This window comes from Epinephelus lanceolatus, chromosome 17 (assembly GCF_041903045.1).
Source record: "Epinephelus lanceolatus isolate andai-2023 chromosome 17, ASM4190304v1, whole genome shotgun sequence".
Taxonomy (NCBI): domain Eukaryota; kingdom Metazoa; phylum Chordata; class Actinopteri; order Perciformes; family Serranidae; genus Epinephelus; species Epinephelus lanceolatus.
In genome coordinates this window covers 42,519,946-42,540,312 of record NC_135750.1, presented here as the reverse complement: position 1 = coordinate 42,540,312, position 20,367 = coordinate 42,519,946, and the positions used below count along the sequence as shown (strand labels likewise).

Sequence of the window (20,367 nt, the reverse complement as noted above, 5' to 3'; positions counted from 1 at the left end):
CCTGCCAGAGTTGAGCAGTGAGAACAGTCCACAGTGTGGATATGTGGAGTCTCTGATGATGTTATTGGCTATTGGCTGGTTCTCACCACTCTCTGAAGGTACTTCCAGTCCACAGCTATGCAGCTGCTGCACCACAGAGATGCAGCTGGTCATTATAGACTCAATATTGCTCCTGTAAAAGGTGGTTAGGATGGTAGAGGGGAGGTGTGATCTTCTCATCCTGCGGAGGAAGTGCAAACCCTGCTGTGTTTTCTTTACCAAAGATCCCGTGTTTTTTGTCCAGGTTAAGGTGTACACTCCCAAGAACTTTGTGCTCTCCACCACCTCCACTGCTGAGTTGTTGATATGCAGGGGAGTGTGACTGGGCTGCTTCTTCTGAAGTCGATGATGATCTCCTTTGTTTTGTCGACATTCAGGAGAAGGTTGTTTCTGCTGCACCAGTTCACCAGCTGCTCCACTTCCTCTCTGTAGGCCCGGTCGTCAGTGTTCCGGATCAGGCCCACTACTGTCGTATCATCAGCATATTTGATGATATGGTTGGAGGCTGACCTGGCGACACAGTCATGGGTCATAAGAGTGAAGAGCAGTGGACTCAGGACGCAACCCTGAGGGGAGCCAGTGCTCAGGGTGATGACTGAGGAGGTGTTCTTCCCCACACGTACAACCTGGGGCCTTTCAGAAAGGAAATCCAGAATCCAGTTGCACAGTGTGGTGCTGAAGCCAATGGGTGCCAGTTTGCTTACCAGATGCTGGGGAATTATTGTGTTGAAAGCTGAACTGAAATCAACAAACAGCATCCGCACGAAGGTGTTCCTCTCCTCCAGGTGTTGAAGACTCAGATGGAGTGCAGAGGAAATGGCGCCCTCTGTGGAGCGGTTCGGGCAATAAGCAAACTGACGTAGGTCAAAACCAGAGGGTAGTTTGGATTATGAGCCTTTCAAAGCACTTCATCATTATCAGAGTGAGTGCAATAGTCATTCAGGCAGGTTATTGTAGACTTCTTGGGCATTGATATGATGGTGGCTGTCTTGAAACATGATGGAACAATGGCCTGGTTCAGGGAGGTGTTAAAAATGTCCATCAGAACCGAGGCCAGCTGGTCAGTGCATTCCCTGAGCAGGCGCCCAGGTATCTCATCTGGCCTGGCTGCCTTCCGTATGTTTTTTTTTTTTTTTTTTTTTAAGATATTTTTTGGGGTATTGTTTTTTTTTGCCTTTATTTGATAGGACAGACAAGTGTGAAGGGGGGAGAGAGAGAGGGAGTGACATGCAGCAAAGGGCCACAGGCTGGAGTCGAACCCGGGCCGCTGCAGCAACAGCCTTGTACATAGGGCGCCTGCTCTACCACTAAGCCACCGACTCCCCAGCCTTCCGTATGTTGATGTTCTTCAGGGTCCTTCGGACATCAGAAGTTTCAAAAGACAGTGACTGTTCTCCTGGATGGGGCTCAGATTTCCTCACTGTAGTTGAGTTCAGTACCTCAAACCTGCCAAAATGATCATTTAGTTCATCAAGGAAGACTACGTCATCCTCACAAGACATCTGAGGAGCCCTGTGATTTGTTATGACCCAGATGCCCTCCCACATCTTCCGAGTGTTGGTATGATCCTGGAAGAAACCCTGGATTTTTTGTCCATAAGCACGCTTCGCTTGTCTTATTGCACAGTTAAGGTTGGCTCTAGCTGTTTTCAGAACCACCAGGTCGCCCGATTTGAAAGTGACATTCTGTGCTGCACAGCGCACATCTTTGCTGTAATCCAAGGTTTTTTGTTGGCCTGGGTGGTGATGTTCCTGATGATGGTGACATCCTCCATGCACTTCTGTATGTATCCTGACACAGACATGGCATACTCATCCACATTGACATTTTGGTCTTAAGTAGCTGCTGTCATGAAGATGTCCCAGTCTGTACACTCAAAGCAGTCTTGTAGTGCTTCTGCAGACCCTTCGGACCAGACTCTAACCTATAACTCATAACCGAGATGTTGTTGAAGCACATACGACACTACATTATTATCTTGGTAAGGTAGACAATAAGCTACAATGTGAACTTAATCAGAACAAGCTGTCTTTTGAGCTCAGCCAGTAACACTGATCTCTCTGTACAAGTGCGCAGGGACCATCTACAAAGTGCAACACCGAAAACAGATGCAACAAAATTATTCAATAATGTCAATACTATGCAGTGTAGCGTTCCCAAAATCACTTCACACATTAATCGTCTCTTGCTGATCATACTACAACACTCAGTTTGGGGAAATATTCTATTTCATAATTTTGCTGATTTTTAATTAGGAAAATGATTCAATAACATCACTATTATAGAGTGTAGAACCACTACTTTCATTTCAACCACCAGAGTGTCTCTAGTGGGTAAAACTAACACTCAATATGGGGAAATATGCTTTTTCAAAATGTTGGGAATTTTTTGGAATAAATGATTCAATAATGTCAATACTCTGCAGTGTAGTGTCCCCGAAATTACTTCACACATTAATGGTCTCCTGCTGTTAATACTACAACGCTCAATTTGGGAAAAAATGTTTTATTTATTTATTTTATCATTTTGCTGAATTGTTTTGGAGGAAATTGTTCAATAATGTCAATACTATGCAGTGTAGTCTCCCCAAAATCACTTCACACATAAATGGTCTCCCGCTGATCATACTACAACACTTAATTTGGGAAAATATGCTTTTTCATAATTTTGCTGAATTGTTTTGGAGTAAATGATTCAATAATGTCAATACTATGCAGTGTAGTGTCCCCAAGATCACTTCTCACATTAATGGTCTCCTGCTGATCATACTACCACACTTAATTTGGGAAAATATGCTTTTTCATAATTTTGCTGAATTTTTATTAGGAAAATTATTCATTAATGTAAATACTATGCAGTGTAGCATCCCCAAGATTGCTTCACACATTAATGAATTGATTAAGTATTCTGGAGTCATAATCAGCCTGATGACTGGGAAAAGGATCGATGAAACTGATTTAAAATTACAGTGAGAATTAAAGCTGCAAGCAGCGATGAACGGGCCCTCGCACCTTCGCGAACTCGGAGGGGCTGGCAGTACGCCTTCTGACACGTCAGTTCATTTCTGTCAAAGTTAGACATTGTATGCAGGAGTGACTTGGCATATCCTTGATACAGTGCTGGAATGACATATTTCACATGTTGTATCGCTTCCTCTTTCCACTAGAGGGAGTTGGAGAGCGCATTAATTATATATCATGTTTTTATACATCAAATATACACCACAGCACATAACTTTCAGATAAATCGAAAGATAAGTGTTTGATGAGACCTATTTTCTGTCACCACTAGGTGGGTCTATGAGTATCAGCCTAAATGTGTTCAGGATGGGACAAATATGAATCATGTCAAGTTTGGTGGACAACGGACCATTTACTCCAAATTTATAGCAATTTCCTGTTTCATGGCGAGACATCAAAAGTAAACCCTCTGCAGCGCGCAGACAGTAATGATATGTCATGTTTGTGTACATCAAATATAGACCAAAAATGCACAAGTAAATTCAAAATGGCGGACTTCCTGTTGGGTTTGGAGCATGGCTCCAAGAGGCTTTTTTGTACGTAATAGAATGTTACAGGTGCCTACCAAGTTTCATACATGCAGGTCAAACCAGCTTTGGGGGCTGCTTAATTGAAATATTGTAGGGGGCACTGTTGAGCCATCTTGGTGCATCAAAGCACAAAAATCACATCAGACAACAGGACTTGCAATCTGTGATGTGTATGCCACGTTTGGTGAGTTTTCAAGCATCCCTTGTCCCTTCAAAACAACATCGTGATTGATGGCGAACAAGGCGGCGCCACGATGACAGCGTTTGATGAAAACTCAAAAGCTTCATTTTTAAGCATCATCAAGGTCTAAGGACTTAGACCAGCAAGTTTGAGGTGGGTCTGATTAACCTGCTAGAAGAGGGACATCAAAGAATGTATAAAGTAACTTTCTGTTGCCAGTAGGTGGCGCTATGGCCGTGATTCAAAATTCCTCTGTAGATGTGTTCAGGGCTGGACTGTCATCATATGTGTGAAGTTTTGGCAAGATATTCCCACGTGGAGTCAAGTTACAGCAACGTTTATCATCACAGCAAAACATCAAAGTTCGCCGTCAGGCCATGGCCACGCCCTTCGACGAAAACTCACAGTTTCCACAATAAAGCATCATCGATGTCTCATGACTTTTTTCATCAAGTTTGAGATGGATCTGGTCAATTCTGTAGGAGATGTACATTAAAGTCTAAAACATGACATTTCCTGTTGCCAGTAGGGGGCGCTATGTTTATCTCTAATTATTGACATGTAGATGTGTTCAGGAAGGGACTGGCATCAAGCCTGTGAAGTTTGGGCAAGATTGGACCATGTATGCTGGAGTTATAAACTACTTCCTGTTTAGTGGCGAGACCCCTAACTTTGACGCCATCACACGGTCACACACATTGACGAAAACTCAAGCTTTTGATAACTCTTTATCTTCACGTCATTCATTTATGACCCCTGGAAATGGCCAAAAATGCATCAAAATTGCACAGTAAATTCAAAATGGCCGACTTCCTGTTGGGTTTACAGCATGCCTCCAAGAGGCTTTTTTGTAGATCCTGGAGTGTTACATAAGCCTACCAAGTTTCATACACATAGGTTAAACTAGCTTCAGGGGCTGTTTCCTCAAACTTTTGTAGGGGGCACTACTGAGCCAGTTTTTGGAACCCACGCATGAGAAACTTAAAATATAAAATTTTTCACCAGTTCTGAGATGTAGGCAAAGTTTCATGAGTTTTCAGGTATGTTAAGCCTCCCAAAAAGGCAATTCATTTGAAGGAAGAAGAATAATAATAATTAAAGCTGCAAGCAGCTGTGATCGGGCCCTCGCTCCCCCATGCAACCGCTGGGGCCTGAGGCACGTGGGGGCAGTGGCGTGAAGCGAGAAGGGAGAAAAAACCTGGCAGGAGCGAAAAAACGCAATGTTTCGTTCATCCACCAGGTGGCGCTACGAGCGTAACCAGATGTGGCCAGGTGCATTCAGGGGTGGACCCTCATCACACATGTGAAATTTCGAGCAAATCGGACAATGCTTGAAGGATTTATACCAAGTTGATGTTCCGTGGCGAAGGATGAAAAGTTGCCACTGCCGCCGCGGCAGCCTGCAACATGACAGGACACGTGTGTCACTGTGGAGATTCATTAACTTGATCGTCATGTGGCCACAAAATGTAGTTGATCAGGTCAGGAGCTTGAGGTTGGCGTTTGTCAGTGTAAAAGATGGCATTTCCTGTTTCCACAAGGGGGCACCATGAGCAAAATTGCCTACGAGCATATGGAGGCGTTGAGGGCGGGGCTCTTCTCATGTACAGAAATTTTGAAGCAGTTTGGATGAGTTATGTGGGAGAGAGAACTGCTTGAATATGCATGGTGATGCATCAAAAATGGCAGCGCCATAGCAGCCACGCCCTTTGACCTACAGACATGCAGAGCACAACTTTTGATCAGCATGGTCTCTGGATGATCTGTAAAAAATTTGAAGGCGATTGGATGAAATCCCTAGGACTAGTTCATTAAAATACAACATGTGGAAATCATGCCAAAATGACAAGTCAAAATCAAAATGGCCGACTTCCTGTTTGGAGTAGACCATTGGTGCCAAAGACTTTTAAATGCGTCTGGACAACATACACATGTGTACCAATTTTCATGTTCCTACTCCAAAAAAAAAACCCAATAGGGAGGGGTTTTTGGAAATTTCAAGGGGACGCTATAGAGGCATTTTGTCCCACCCATGGACGACGCCCCTATCAGATGCAAGAGCTTGCCATTCTTGACCTGTGTGTCAATTTTCATGAGGATATGAGGACGCTGAAGCCATCAAAAAGCCAAATGTATTTGGTGGCGAGGGAGGCGCCATAGCGGCCACGCCCCGTGGCATAGAGAAGACTACACGTGTACCAATTTTCATGTTCCAACTCCAAAAAAAACCCTATGGGGAGGGGTTTTTGAAAATTTCAAGGGGGCGCTATAGACGCATTTTGTCCACCCCATGGGCGACGCTCCCATCAGATGCAAGAGCTTGCCATTCTTGACCTGTGTATCCATTTTCATGAGGATATGAGGTCGCTGAAGCCATGACAATGCCAAACGTATTTAGTGCCGAGGGATCGATAGCCGCCACGCCGCCACATGGACACCATTAGACGTAGCTTTACAGCGTTCATAAGGTAGCTTCACCAACTTGTTCTGCATGCATTAGAAGTGGAATGAAGTTGATGCGGTCAAGTTTGTGGCATTAGTACATGTTAAAGTAAAAACTGGTCACTTCCTGTTACCACCGGGGGTAGCTATGAGTAAGGTGGGATATTAACATATCGGGGCGTTCGGAAGCTGCTGAGATCAAGTATGTGGGCGTGAGATCCGTTTGAAATTCGATGGTAAGAAAACGAAAAGTCGCCAAAATTTGTCATGCCCTAGCGGCCACGCCCCTTGATGTAGAGAAAAGCTTTTAATAACTTTTGATCAGCATGTTCTCAGCATGATCTGTAGTCAATTTGAAGTCAATCGGACGAAATGTTTTGTTCATCCACCAAGTGGCGCTACGAGCGTAACCAGATGTGGACAGGTGCGTTCAGGGGTGGACCGTCATCACACGTGAAGTTTCGAGCAAATCTGACAATGTCAATGTATAATAGGACATTTCCTGTTTCCACAAGGGGGCGGCATGAGCGTAACCAGATGTGGGCAGGTGCGTTCAGGGGTGGACCGTTATCACACATGGGAAGTTTCGAGCAAATCTGACAATGTCAATGTATAATAGGGCATTTCCTGTTTCCACAAGGGGGCGGCATGAGCGAAACCAGATGTGGGCAGGTGCGTTCAGGGGTGGACCCTCATCACATGTGAAATTTCGAGCAAATCGGACAATACATGAAGGATTTATATCAAGTTGATGTTCCGTGGCGACGGATGAAAAGTCGCCACTGCTGCGGCCTGCAACATGACAGGACACGTGTGTCACTGTGGAGATTCATCAACTTGATCGTCATGTGGCCACAAAATGGAGTTGATCAGGTCAGGAGCTTGAGGTTGGCGTTTGCCAGTGTAAAAGATGGCATTTCCTGTTTCTACAAGGGGGCGCCATGAGCAAGATTGCCTTCGAGCATATGGAGGTGTTGAGGGCGGGGCTCTTATCATGTACAGAAATTTTGAAGCAGTTTGGATGAATTATGTGGGAGAGAGAACTGCTTGAATATGCATGGCGATGGATCAAAAATGGCAGCACTATAGCAGCCACACCCTTTGACCTACAGACATGCAGAGCACAACTTTTGATCAGCATGGTGTCTGGATGATCTGTAAAAAATTTGAAGTCCATTGGATGAAATCCCTAGGACTAGTTCATTAAAATACAACACGTGGAAATCATGTCAAAATGACAAGTCAAAATCAAAATGGCCGACTATCTGTTTGGAGTAGACCATTGGTGCCAGAGACTTTTATGTGCATCTGGACAACATACACATGTGTACCAAGCCCCAACCTCCGGGGGAGACGAGTGAGACCAATGCGGAAGTGCCAAAAACTGCAGTTCACTGACTGTCCACTTGAGGCTGGCTCCGGAAGTGAGTCAATTCCCATAGACCCCCATGTTAAAATGAACAACTTTAGAGCAGAAATAAACATGTTTACAGCCTGGTACAAAAAATGGTTTTGGTCTCTATAGTTAATTTCCCCTTTCATGACAACTGTGGGGGGGGTGAATTTTTTTCTAACTCTTCCATTTAAGTGTTATTAAGGTTTGAAATTGCACATAATTAAGGGCGTGGTCACTTTGAGTGACAGGTCGCACCATCACGGGTGGCTAACTAGCATGCTAACTAGCCGCTGGCTCTGCTGTGCGGAGCTCGGCGGAGCTGAGCTCAGACTCGGCCGTCTGCTCGGCGTCATCTCAGCCAATTCGTGCCCATGTTCAAGGTATTGAACCTGTCCTCTCAGCCGTGTTTGTGCCTTTTGGATATTTTTTCAGGCAAATATTGGAGTAATATGGCTTGCTGTTCGATTAATTATACCAACAGACCGTCCAAGAAGTTTGTGCTCCAGGTTTTTCGGTAAGTGAAATTCGGAAATTCTAGTATTATTTTCTTTATGTTTATATGTTAGCACTAATTAGCGGGTATCGGTGTCTGCGGTCACTACGGTCACCACCTAGCTTGTCAGCAGCGTGTATCGGTGTCTGCAGTCACCACCTAGCTTGTCAGCTTATTATTATATTATTAAGCCTTTATTTAATACATGTAAAATCACGTTGATACCGGAGGTCTCATTTTCAAGTGCGACCGGTATCACAGCAGCAACATCCACATCAAGTTACAGAGCCACAGACAATACAAAACAAGCTTAGCTCGTTAACTAGCTAACCAGCCAGCTAACAGTTAGCCTTCGAGTAAGGCGCCAGTCCGGGGATGCATCGAAGTCAGAGCCTGACAGAGAAGTGTTAGGATGTAGGCATTTAGGGAGAGAATATTTTGAACAAAAGGCTGAGGCTGTGTGAGGTTTGAAAATAAAGGTCCACCACGTTAGTTAGCTAACGTGTTGCAATGTTAACGTTGTCATATGAGCAGTGTAACGTTAACGTAACATTAAGGCTATACTTGTGTATGTGAATTAAAAAGTGGTGAACTGTGTGAAATTACAATAAGGTGTGTAACGCAATTAAAAAAAAAACTAATGTGACATTTGACTGTCACAACATAAAATGTTAATAAGATTAGTGTATGATAAAGGCCTGTGCTTACACAACAATAGATAATGCACAGACAGAATATGAGGACTGTGATGGCCACCACCTTTTTGTTTTGCTAAAATAAATTGATTATGATCTGTTAAACACTGAAGTAATTTAAGTTGTATTGTTTGCATGTAAAAATGTCTGTGAAGTAGGTAACCTAACACATATATTACTTTTAATATCTATTTGTCTGTGTAAAGTTTTCCTCTAGGTGACCCAGAGAGACTGGACCAGTGGACACTCAACACGAGGAGACAGAACTGGACTCCGAACAAGACTTCCCATCTGTGCAGTGAACACTTTGAGAGTCATCACTGCACAGCACTTCAGCACTGACCTTTTTTTATACAGTACCTCACAAAGAGTCAAGAAACTTCTTAGTTTAAAATGATGAATTATTGTCCATAATACATTTAAATGCATTACATAAATTACTAATTGTCATACATTACTAAGTACTCGATTAGGGCACAGCTTGCTCTGTACTATTCCTGATAAGGTGAAATTACTGACACACCAGTGCAGTTTAGTGTTCCCCTGATGCAAAAGGCCAAATGAAGATTTTATCAATCAAGGAACATGACATGTATTTACCGACTTTAACATTTTAGTGCCTTTTATGCAAAGACCCTTTATCAAAGTGAGAATTACTACCTTTTTCCCAACGTACAGTCTGTGAAAAACCAATGGAAAAAATATTCTCATAATGAGACAGCCGAACATAGCATGATTCCACAGTGGCAGTGAGCTTTGAGAACAGTTCAGTTTCCTTTTGATAGCAACAATTATTTTAATGTGGATGAATTGCATACTGTACATTCATACTCCAGTTGTCTTGATAGTACAGTTCAATTTAAAATCACATTCAAATATAAAGTCGAATATCTACAGAACTTAAACACAAAACTATTTTATGAATGACAGCCACTTATTCAGCAATAAGATCATTTTGGTGTTGAGTGGGCTTTTAACCAAGACAGGCTGTAGTCAATGTTTTCTACCTGTGTTTTTAACCTGTCATCTTTCTCTCATGTAGGACACCTGAGGAAAGTTACAACGCCTCGACCAATGTGATATTTACTCCACAGTAAAGAGGTTGTTTCACAAGAAATTAAGATTTTGCAAATTATGACACTGGGTCCTAATCCATAGGTTTTATAATTACTGTTATAAATCTTTCCATTTATTTCATTTTATTTATTTGTACTTTTTGTAACCTTTTAATAGTGATGATTTCATGAATGCAAGCTTTGACTTAATTTTGTTAAACTGTTTGTGTAATGGTTATAATTTTTGCTATATAAAATGGATCAGACAAAATTTACTTTAGAGTAAAAGCAAATTTTCTGAAAGCTGTCTTTCATCAGTTTCCTGTGATGATTGGAAATATAGTGGTGATTTAAACCATTAACAAAATATAATCGTTATTAATGGCATCTTAATGTTTTCATTTATGTCTTAACATTTACCCAAGTTTGCATTTGTCTTAGCAGAATGTAAAAAAAAAAAAAGAAAAGCTGATGTTATGTGCTGGTTTTGTTTGGACATTTCTTTAAGACAAATGAAGAAAATTCACTGAGAAACGATTCTCCTTTTGTGAAAAACAAGGAAATATCTGCACACTGAATAGTTTTAAGTCCTGTAGGAGGTATTATTTATTTGTGACGTTGTGACATATGAGAAGGTTCTGTGGGTATTGCTCGGTATTGAGGCTTATGTAGTGAGGCTAAAAAAAAAACAACACAATTGGCTGATTATCTTTCTGTTTGCCTCACTACAAAAAAGTCGCAATACCTTTGCCTGAGGAAGACCCTTTCAGAGTTGGCAACATAGCAAACAAGTGATACCTCCTTGGGGGCTTCAAAACTATTGTGTCCAGCTAATTCTTTGTTTTTCACTTTGAACCCTTTTATCCAGTCACATTCTTCTGTGTTAAAACTAGACTTCTAACAGAGCAGCAAACAAAGGTTACTCTCCAAAATCTTCTCAGGCTCTGCTGCTGGGTGTAAGGTGCTTAGTTATCTTCAAGTACAAAGTTAAAATAATCAGGCCCACACAGAAATGGACTGCTTAATTTTTTGTCAGTGACAATGTTAAACATTAATGCTTAACGTTTTATCTGTAGTGTATGATTTGTTTGTCCTTTCAATTGACAGTCAGATTTGATTGTGAAATACAACATTCAGTCAGTAACAAAGACAAAAGGAGTGCAAATATAAATAGAATTTATTGAAATTTTAAACAAGTTATAGATGAATATCAAAAACTCAACATTAGCTATGACAGCCTGGGCTATGATCAGGCCTAACAAAATGTGTCCTAAAGGCCAAATTCAAAAGCAGTGACACTGCCAACAGTAAGCAGTTCACTGCGTTTGGAGGTGGTTTTTAAGACAATTAACTAATTTACTTAAAAACATATAATTTCTAACTGTAAACACATTTCCTGGCCTTATCAATCTTTGCTGGATTGCCACCAGCCTCCCACCTGCACCTTTGGGTCAATGAAGAAAATATTATCTTAATGCCAGGTTGCTGGAGGTGAAGCTGGTGCAGCCCCCTATCAGATGCAAGAGCTTGCCATTCTTGACCTGTGTGTCAATTTTCATGAGGATATGGGGACGGTGAAGCCATCAAAAAGCCAAACGTATTTGGTGGCGAGGGAGGCACCATAGCGGCCACGCCCCTTGACATAGAGCAAAGCTTTTAATAACTTTTCATCAGCATGGTCTCTGGATGATCTGTAAAAAATTTGAAGTCGATTGGATGAAATCCCTAGGATGAGTTCGTTAAAATACAACATGTGGAAATCACGCCAAAATGACAAGTCAAAATCAAAATGGCCGACTTCCTGTTTGGAGTAGACCACTGGTGCAAGAGACTTTTATGTGCGTCTGGACAATATACACATGTTAAAGTAAAAACTGGTCACTTCCTGTTACCACCGGGGGGCGCTATGAGTAAGGTGGGATATTAACATATCGGGGCGTTCGGGGCGGAGCCATCATCATGTCCAGCAAGTTTGAAGCTGCTGAGATCAAGTATGTGGGCAGGAGAGCCGTACGAAATTCGATGGCAAGAAAACAAAAAGTCGCCAAAATTTGTCACTTCCTAGTGGCCACGTCCCTTGACATAGAGAAAAGCTTTTAATAACTTTTGATCAGCATGTTCTCAGGATGATCTGTACCAACTTTGAAGTCGATAGGACGAAATCCCTAGGAGGAGTTCGTTCAAATGTAAGTTGTGGAAATCAACAACAATCAAACAAAATGGCTGACTTCCTGTTGGGATTTCACCATGACGTTAAGACACTTTTTTGTGCGTCTCGGTATGATACGTGTGTACCAAATTTCGTTTGCCTACGACAAACTAACCCCAATGGGAAGGGTATTTTGAAAATTTGTAGGGGGCGCTATTTCGGCATTTCGTGCCGACCATGTGCAACTGCCCAAAAATATCTAATTTCGGATGTGGCTGGACGAATGTGGAGAGTTAGAAGCATTTTCAAATTTGGGAAAGGGCCGAAATTGGGACACGAAATGTCGCAAGAATGTTAATAATCATAATAAACAGCACAATTTCAATAGGGTCCTCTGCGGACGACTTCATCGTCACTCGGGCCCTAACAATAATAATAATAAACAGCGCGATTTCAATAGGGTCCTCTGCGGACGACTTCGTCATCGCTCGGGCCCTAATAAACAGCGCGATTACAATAGGGTCCTATGGACGACTTCATCGTCGCTTGGGCCCTAATTAAAGCAGCAAGCAGCGATGAATGGGCCCTCGCACCTTCACGCAACTGGGGGGGGGGGGGGCTGGCAGGACGCCTTCAGTTCATTTCTGTCAAAGTTAGACATCGCATGCAGGAGCAACTTGGCCTATCCTTGTTACAGTGCTGGAATGACATATTTCACATTTTGTATCACTTCCTCTTTCCACAAGGGGGAGTTGGAGTGTGCACTAATTATACATCATGTTTTTATACGTCTAAAACCCACCACAGCATGTAACTTTCAGATAGATCAAAACATAAGTGTTTGATGAGACCTATTTCCTGTCACCACTAGGTGGCACTATGAGTATCAGGAAATATGGTTATGTTAATGTGTTCAGGGCAGGACTAGTATGAATCATGTGAAGTTTGGTGGAGATTGGACCATTTATACCAAAGCTACAGCAATTTCATTTTTTAAGGCGGGACCTCAAGATTCAACGCTCAGCAGCGGGCGTGCCATTCAACATTGGGCAAATCCTGTGATAACTTTTGGTCACAACATAGTCACGCTTACATACACCAAGTTTGGAGCCAATCTTATTAAATCTGTAGGACAAGTTCGTTAATTTATAAGCTCTGGAAATGGGCAAAAATGCACAAAAGTGGCACAAGTAAATTCAAAATGGCTGACTTCCTGTTGGGTTTAGAGCATGCCTCCAAGAGGCTTTTTTTGTATGTCTCTGAGCGTTACTTAAGCCTGCCAAGTTTCATACATGTAGGTTAAACTACTACTACTACTGAGCCATTTTTTGGAACCCGCGCACGAGACCCTTAAAATATCAAATTTTTCACCAGTCCTGATATATCTGTAAAGTTTCATGAGTTTTCAGGTATGTTAACCCTCCCAAAAAGGCAATTCATTTGGAGGAATAAGAAAAAGAAGAAGAAGAAATCCTTGCATTTCAATAGGGTCCTCGCACTGCTAGGTGCTCGGGCCCTAATTAAAGCTGCAAGCAGTGATGAACGCCCCTCGCAGTCCACGCGTGTTGGGGCATGCTGCCGTTGGGGGGCGTGCACCTAGATGTCTTGTCAGCTGTAATAAATAAAAAAATAAACGTTATCTCTTACTTACATTTCCAGTATACAGGTAGGCACCCAACCCACGTATGTATTTTTCCAAAAAAGTAGAAGCTGAATACATGCCCAATAGTTCAAGGTCTTCTGACTCTTTAAAAGTTGACATGGTGTCTCTAGCTCAAAGTATGAGGGACAAGAAGAGGATGAAAGTCCATGAGTTTTGAAGAGAATTTGAAGATTTTCCAATTTACTTCCATTCACACTAATTAGACTGCCACCAGAGTGCCACCTATTGGCCGATTTGCACCGAATTTTGCACAAACCCTCATTGGGCCATGGAACACAATTAGCAAAAGTGTTGTGGTAATCGGACTGTATTTGGTCAAGATATGAAAGACTGTCTGTTTTGAAAACAATGTGCAGGAATTTGTTGTTTTATATTTTGGGCGTTTTTTGGACTATCAAAATTCTTTTAATAACTTTTTGTCAGGAGGGTTTACAGATGCTACATGCAAAGTTTGGTGCAAATCGGTCAAATCGCCTAGGAGGAGTTCGAAAAAGTATGTTTTTCATTTGTCGCGATTTAGCGAATGGAAAGTTACAGCGACAGTGGGTGTGGCTTACACCACACAATTCAGCTGAATTCAGAGAACATGTAAATAGAAGGTTTAACAATGTGCGACATATTATGTGGGAGTTATTAGCCAAAAATGCTTTTGCATTGAAAATAGCGTCACCTGCTGGTCATTTTTGGTGTGTGAGTTACAGGGGCCAGTCTATACCACCCCTATCAACTTTATTTCCAGGAGTGTTATGGTGTTGGCACAGTGCCAAATATTAAATTAGACGGCCACCAGAGCGCCACCTAGTGGCGGATCGGTAAGTCCTTCATCAGATATCCTCAGGAGGGCATTGACAATAATTATACCAAGTTTCGTGGTAATCCGCCAAACCGATGTTGAGATATAAAATACTTCAATTTAAAGTGTGCCACCTTGTGGTCATCACCCGAAATTTTGCACAGATACGGGGAAGTGGTATCCTGAGTTTCATGTCATTTGGATACACCAATGTGGAGATATGCGCAATACCTCTTTAGAACGAAATCTGCAGGAAGTTGTTATTTAATAACTTCAGTCTTCTTTGGAATATCAAAATTCTTTAAATAACTTTTTGTCGGGAGGGTCCACAGATGCTGTGTGCAAAGTTTCATGCCAATTGGTGAAATTGCCTAGGAGGAGTTTGAAAAAGTAGGTCTGCGACATTTTGCGAATTTGTGGAAAAAAAACAGAAGCGGATATGGGCATGGCCTATACCACAAGATTCAGCACAATTCACTGAACGCGTGGATATAAGGTTTTTGAATGTGCGACAAAGTATATGGGAGTTATGAGCCAAAACGCACTTTCCTTAATAATAGTGCCACCTAGTGGTGGAAATTCAGGACGACAATAGATTATACAATTTTTTGCCAGGTGTGACTTATATTCCAAGTTTGGTGAGTTTTGGGGTATGTTCAGGCAGTAAAAAATGCGATCATTTTGGCGGAAGAAAAAAAAAATCATTCGAAAAACAATAGGGACCTCGCAGGTCTGTGACCTGCTCGGGCCCTAATAATGAACAGCACGATCCGTGTGACTAAATTCTTACATTTTTGTATCTCACCACAGCAAGTTTGAAAAAGACATATTCATAAAGCCATATATGAAGAGGGGAGACTCTCTGGAATCTGGTAATATAAGAACCATGATGGTGGGACATTCTGTCACTTCACAGCTGTCCAAAACATGTGGTTTGTGCCAGGCGGACATTATTGCCAGTATTTTTTCCTTAATGCAAGAAATTCCATTGACTCACTCAGAAGTCAAAAATGTGTTTTATCTGAAAGAAACATGCAATATTTACATCTAAGATAATAGAAAAATAGTCAACCAAATGCAATGATGTCCTCCAAGATAATATTTGCCACTTTGTTTGCAGTAAACAAAGTTTGTTGTTGTTTTTCAGTTTCAGTTATATATTGGGGGGCATTTTGGGCATTGGGGGGGGACACATGTCCCCCTCAATGTAAATGGTGACTACGGCCCTGTCAGGCATGCATAGTTAGGCTACAGATGTCCAGGTGCGCAAAGGTGAAGTGGCTGGTTTTGTCATACAAAGTTTGATGGAGTGTCAACTGGACAATATGGAGATGTTTGCATCTTGAAAGCCGGACTACAAATGTGGATAGACAGGGAGAAACACACACAAGCCTAAGGCGTGGTAAGATACAATATGCCTCACTATATGAAGTGACTGATAACAAGATCTGTATAATGGGTTGTAAAGAAATTCGTCAGGTTTTTATTTTGTAGACAATTAATCTGGACTTATAGCATGATGGGATGACAGCACAATGATGTGTGGTATCATTGGAAAACTCTACTCCTGCGCTTTCATGTGATATGTGTGGCACTTCTGTGCGTTCACGAGTAATCCACCCAAGAGTAATGTGTGTGCAGAGCTGTATGAAAGCTCTGTTATACATAATTTTAGTGTAACTTTATCATTTTTTTTGCTGTGAAAACATTGGACTACCGACAAGTGCTTGGTCTTGTCGAAAAGCTATGATTCCGCTGTTTTACGTGATACGGCTTCTCGCTATGACCCACGGTGGCGGAGAAAATCCACAGAGAAGAACAGTGTGAATTTGGACGTGCTATGCATCGTTCGGGCCCATAGGGTTAAAGAGCCTGTAACCGTAACAACTGTGTGACACAAACTCAGTGCTTTGGTCATAATGTCGGGCTCGGTTCGGGTTCGGACAGAAATATGCGGCCCATGCCGCACTCTAACACACACACACAAACACACGGAAAACCGGACATTATCAGTTTATAAAAAAAACCCTGGACGCCTCGGACGGGACGTGAAAAGTGGACATGTCCGGGCAAAAGAGGACGTTTGGTCAGCCTAACGCCGTTACCTCACACAAAGAGAAATGTTAACGGCTCGTTTCTCCTCTGACACGCCACATACCTGTGTGCCGTCACGGCTTGGTTGTCCAGGTACTACTGGGCAGTCATGACACCAACGAAAGAGGAAATTATTGGACCTGGAGTGTGACTTGTCTGTCGCCTGTAAGTCGTTATCTTCCGTTTATCAGCTGCTCTTATGTTCCCTCCTTTTGTGAAGATCTTGTTGGCGTCCTCTGCCAACCAGGCGTCATATGCCCCGCAGCATATTCCCCCGACATTTGTTTGGAATATTTCAAAACTTCTAGCTTTAAATTAACAGTTGCGTCTTGTCGCCGTCTTATCTGTTTACAATCAGCTGAGAGTGCGCAACTGCACATGTGCGTGGATGAGGGGTTTATGTGCGTCTCTGTGTGTGTGTCTGTAATCCGGGTCTAGCGCTCTATAAATGCCAAAACGGCAAATAAACACCTCCGGTTTATAAAAGAGGCCGGGGTTTATTTATTCAATTTTTTTTAGACCCGGTTACTAAAAGAGGCCGGCTGCTAATAAACCTCCATTTTGTGCACTGAGCAGTAGGCAGCTCTGTCCCACCGATCTCAAAACAGCAGGAACTGACAATTAAAGGTAGCCTAATGTAGGCCTACCTACTCATATGACTATAGGGATTACGGCAAAAGGCGAATTTGCCAAAATGTCAAACTATCCCTTTATATGTAACATCACTTTCTTTTCATATTAGCCTTTGAGAAAGTCATTAAATGTTGTTCAATGTTTTTAATACTTGGGTGAAAATGAAATTTAAAAACAGTCCCATGATTGCTCCTCACTTTGGTTTTATTCATATTCCACATATTAAACAAAGTAAAAGTTTACTCAGTCGCTATTTCAGCTTGAGTAGCTTTTACCACCAACAGATGCTGATTACCACACATCTACTCTCCTAACATCCTGTTTGGTGCTGACGTGCTGACGTATTGCGGTAAGCGAGTTGTGTCATTTCCGGTGTTTCTGTGACAGCGTCTCTGTACTGCTCTGGTGAATTCTACTAGCCTGCTTTCTGCTTTCTCACTTCAGTTGCTTTAACGTCTACTCCAAGTCTTAACCCACACTAGTTCTGTTTAAGCACTTATAGCTCTCCTCCTTTCTACGACTTTCTCGCTAATCTCTTAGTTGTTGTTTGCACGTTACTAGCCTTGGTAGCTACATTAGCTTTACAGTTAGCGATGGCTTCTCCCTCTGCTCTTTCTTGCTCGGTGTGCCAAATGTTCAGTTATGCCTCTGCCTCCTTTAGTGACAGTGGTAATTGTAACAAGTGTAGCTTATTTGCTATGTTGGAGGCGAGGCTTAGTGAATTAGAAGCGCGGCTCTGCACCATGGAAAACTATTCAGTAGCTGCGGTAGTTAGACAGCCCCCTGTAGCCGGTGCGGAGCCACATAGCATAGCCTTAGCCTCTGCTAGCTGTCCTCCGGTAACTCCCGTTCAGCCGGGAGACTGGGTTACGGTTCACCAGAGGCACAGGTCCAAGCCAAAGCCCGCGGCTCACCACCAGCCTGTTCACGTTTCCAACTGCTTTTCCCCACTCAGCGACACACCCGCTGAGGATAAAACTCTGGTTATTGGCAGCTCTATTCTGAGGAACGTGAAGTTAGCAACACTAGCGGACATAGTCAAATGTATCCCTGGGGCCAGAGCAGGCGACACTGAATCAAATTTAAAACTGCTGGCTAAAGCTAAACGTAGATTCAGTAAGATTGTTATTCACGTCGGCGGCAATGACACCTGGTTACGCCAATCGGAGGTCACTAAAATTAATATTGCCTGGGTGTGTGAATATGCAAAAATGATGTCGGACTCCGTAGTTTTCTCTGGACCCCTCCCAAATCTGACCACTGATGATATGTTTAGCCGCATGTCATCATTTAATCGCTGGCTGTCCAGGTGGTGTCCAGCAAACGATGTGGGTTTTGTTAATAATTGGCAAACTTTGTGGGGAAAACCTGGTCTTATTAGGAGAGACGGCATTCATCCCTCTTTGGATGGAGCTGCTCTCATTTCTAGGAACCTGGAAAATTTTATTAGTAATTTAAATCCCTGACAACCCAGAGTTGAGACCAGGACTCGGAGACGCAGTCCTATACGCCTCTCTGAGCTTCTAGTTCAGTTACCCAGCCATAGTTTTCATAGTTTTATACAAACGGTGTCTGTCCCCCGACCACCTAAATTATTTAAATCTAAAATTAAACAAAGAGGAGTTGTGCATAACAACCTCATAAAAATTAAAACCTCTTCTGTGACAGAAAGACAAAACAGGAGAATTAAATGCGGACTGTTAAATATCAGGTCTCTATCGTCTAAAGCAGTGTTAGTAAACGAATTAATATCAGATAATCATATTGATTTACTCAGTCTCACTGAAACCTGGCTGTGTCAAGATGAATATGTTAGTCTAAATGAGTCCACTCCTCCCAGTCATAATAATACCCACATTCATCGAGGCAGCGGCCGAGGAGGGGGAGTTGCAGCCATTTTTAACTCTAGTCTGTTAATCAGCCCTAAACCTAAACTAGATTATAATTCATTTGAAAGCCTCGTTCTTAGTCTTTTACATCTGACCTGGAAAACCTCGCAGCCACTTTTATTTGTTACAGTGTACCATGCTCCTGGCCCGTATTCTGAATTTGTATCTGAATTCTCAGAGTTTTTATCCAGTCTAGTTCTTAAATCAGATAAAGTTATTATTGTAGGCGATTTTAACATTCATGTCAACGTTGACAATGACTCCCTGCCTACCGCGTTTATCTCATTATTAGACTCCATTGGCTTCAGTCAGGGTGTACATGAACCCACTCACTGTTTTAACCATACCCTCAATCTAGTTCTGACATATGGAATTGAAATTGATAACCTAACAGTCTTTCCACAGAATCCCTCGCTATCGGATCATTATTTGATTACTTTTGATTTCTTTTTACTCGATTACACACCACTCAGCAACAGTTACTATACTAGATGTTTATCAGATAGTGCTGTCGCAAAATTTAAGGAAATGATTACTCCGTCGTTAAATTCAATACCAAGTCCTTCAGTAACAGAGGTTTCCCGTACCGACTTTAACCTCTCCCAAATTGATCATTTTGTTGATAGCGCCGTAGGCTCGCTGCGAACAACACTCGACTCTGTAGCTCCTCATAAAAAGAAGTTAACAAAGCCAAGAAAGTTCGCTCCTTGGTATAACTCTCAATCCCGTAAGTTAAAACAAATATCGCGAAAGTTTGAAAGGAATTGGCGATTAACCAAACTGGAAGAATCTCGTTTAATCTGGGCAGACAGTCTCAAAACTTATAAGAGGGGCCTCTGCAATGCCAGAGCAAACTATTACTCTTTAACAGAAGAAAACAAAAATAACCCCAGGTTTCTTTTCAGCACTGTAGCCAGGCTGACTATGAGTCAGAGCTCTATTGAGCCTTGCATTCCTTTAGCCCTTAGCAGTAATGATTTTATGAGCTTTTTTAATGACAAAATTCTAACTATTAGAGGCAAAATTCATGACCTCCTGTCCTCAGATAGTAGGCCTACCTATCTAACCTCAAACACAGCTGTAAGACCTAATATATATTTAGACTGCTTCTCCCCAATTTCTCTTCAAGAATTGACTGCAGTGATTTCTTCATCTAAATCATCAACGTGTCTCTTAGACCCCATCCCATCTAGGCTACTTAAGGAGGTCTTACCTTTAGTTAACACTCATATATTAGATATGATCAATATATCCTTATTAACAGGCTATGTACCACAGTCTTTTAAGGTAGCTGT

The 20,367-nt window shown here is 42.2% G+C and overlaps 1 protein-coding gene across 1 annotated transcript; it reads left to right on the top strand.

Annotated features, from left to right (window-relative positions):
* Window positions 1-1,046: 1,046 nt before the first annotated feature.
* LOC144467490 (uncharacterized) lies at window positions 1,047-18,649 on the top strand. Its single transcript, XM_078176203.1, has 2 exons — window positions 1,047-1,099; window positions 18,013-18,649. The coding sequence occupies exons 1-2, from the start codon at window positions 1,047-1,049 to the stop codon at window positions 18,647-18,649; spliced, it is 690 nt and encodes a 229-aa protein (XP_078032329.1).
* The last annotated feature ends 1,718 nt before the right edge of the window (window positions 18,650-20,367 follow it).